Source organism: Sinocyclocheilus grahami, unplaced genomic scaffold (genome assembly GCF_001515645.1).
Source record: "Sinocyclocheilus grahami isolate Dianchi unplaced genomic scaffold, SAMN03320097.WGS_v1.1 scaffold6684.1, whole genome shotgun sequence".
Lineage (NCBI taxonomy): Eukaryota > Metazoa > Chordata > Actinopteri > Cypriniformes > Cyprinidae > Sinocyclocheilus > Sinocyclocheilus grahami.
Window position 1 is genome coordinate 9,792 of NW_015510995.1, and position 1,225 is coordinate 11,016.

The 1,225-nt window shown below is 44.2% G+C and overlaps 1 protein-coding gene across 1 annotated transcript; it reads right to left on the reverse strand.

The window, feature by feature from the left end:
* Positions 1-12: 12 nt before the first annotated feature.
* LOC107577634 (nuclear pore complex protein Nup98-Nup96-like) lies at positions 13-1,148 on the reverse strand (the record flags this gene model as incomplete). Its single annotated transcript, XM_016263689.1, has 4 exons — positions 13-445; positions 528-705; positions 804-942; positions 1,035-1,148. Coding segments are annotated over 4 exons (593 nt in total), but the record flags the coding sequence as incomplete, so codon positions are not given.
* Positions 1,149-1,225: the final 77 nt, after the last annotated feature.

The window sequence follows — 1,225 nt, forward strand, 5'->3', positions numbered from 1 at the left end:
GTGTAAAGAAATACAGTCAGCTTTACAAACTATAAATATTAGATAAAAGGCAACTCCCTTTGTTATATGAACTTTCTCTGTAAACTTTTAATATTTAAAATGTGTGCACAGCATTTCAATAACTTCCAATCACTTGGCATCACAACTGAAAAGCATTTGAACCACTAAACCTCTTTGCTCTCTCCCCGCTGCTAGTGTTGATCTGGACTGTGGGGAGCACAGCAGGTTTGAGTGAATTTGAGTGGCCCCCGGAGACCAATGTGTGTCAGACCCAGTGCGTTCCTCAGTCTACCTGAGCCTGTGGTGCCATCTGCTGCTGGTTCAGTGGAAGCTGTGGGATCCCAGGTGGAACACCGGTCTTCAGCTTCTTCAGGTCAAGCTTGGTGGGGGGGGCTTCCTCTTCTTCATCAGATTCCTGGAGTCCGTACTTTGAGAAGTGGATCACCTGTGGAATAGATTTTGGTTACATTCTAAAGATTTACACATGACAACAGCTAACTATGTAATACAAGATCAGTCCTCAATACCTCAAAGACCCAGGAGCCTGTTTCGGGTCGGTATTCCAAGAAGCGGGCACCCTGTTTACGTGAGGCTGCCTCAAGTCGGCCCTCATAGTTCATCTCAGTCAGCCTCTCTGGACTCTTAATCTGAGAGCATGTTGTCTTGTCATTAGGCCACACGCCATCTAGAGTCACCTCAGCACGTCTGCATGTTACAAGAAACAAAATACATAGGAACATCTAGCAGAAACTCAGTTTAAAAGAGCGACCAAAGCGGTTGAGGAAGTGATCCATGCACATTACCTGTTTAGTCCCTCTCCAACAGAAGGCTTGTCTTTGTCATCAGGGTACACGATTATTTCCTTACGCCTGAAGTGCACAATCTCATCCAGGTTCATGTTGGTGAGATTCACCTCACCAGAGAAGAAAACTGATCCATAGCCTGCAAAAAACACATTGTCGTCATGCTCCACTCATGTGCTACTTACAATATATAATTTGTTCTTACACACAATTGCGCTTCAATACTTTTACCTTTCCTGCCAACAGTGAAGTTCTCCACAATACACTCCCCATTCTCATTCAACATCCTTCCCAGCTCTTCCATTGATGGGATGGTGTAGTAGCCCACACGGGTAAGAACTATACCTGAGAGAGGACATAAATAGCTCAGAATAAGATTTATAGCCTATCAAATACAGTGTATGTTTTGAAGAATGTCAACC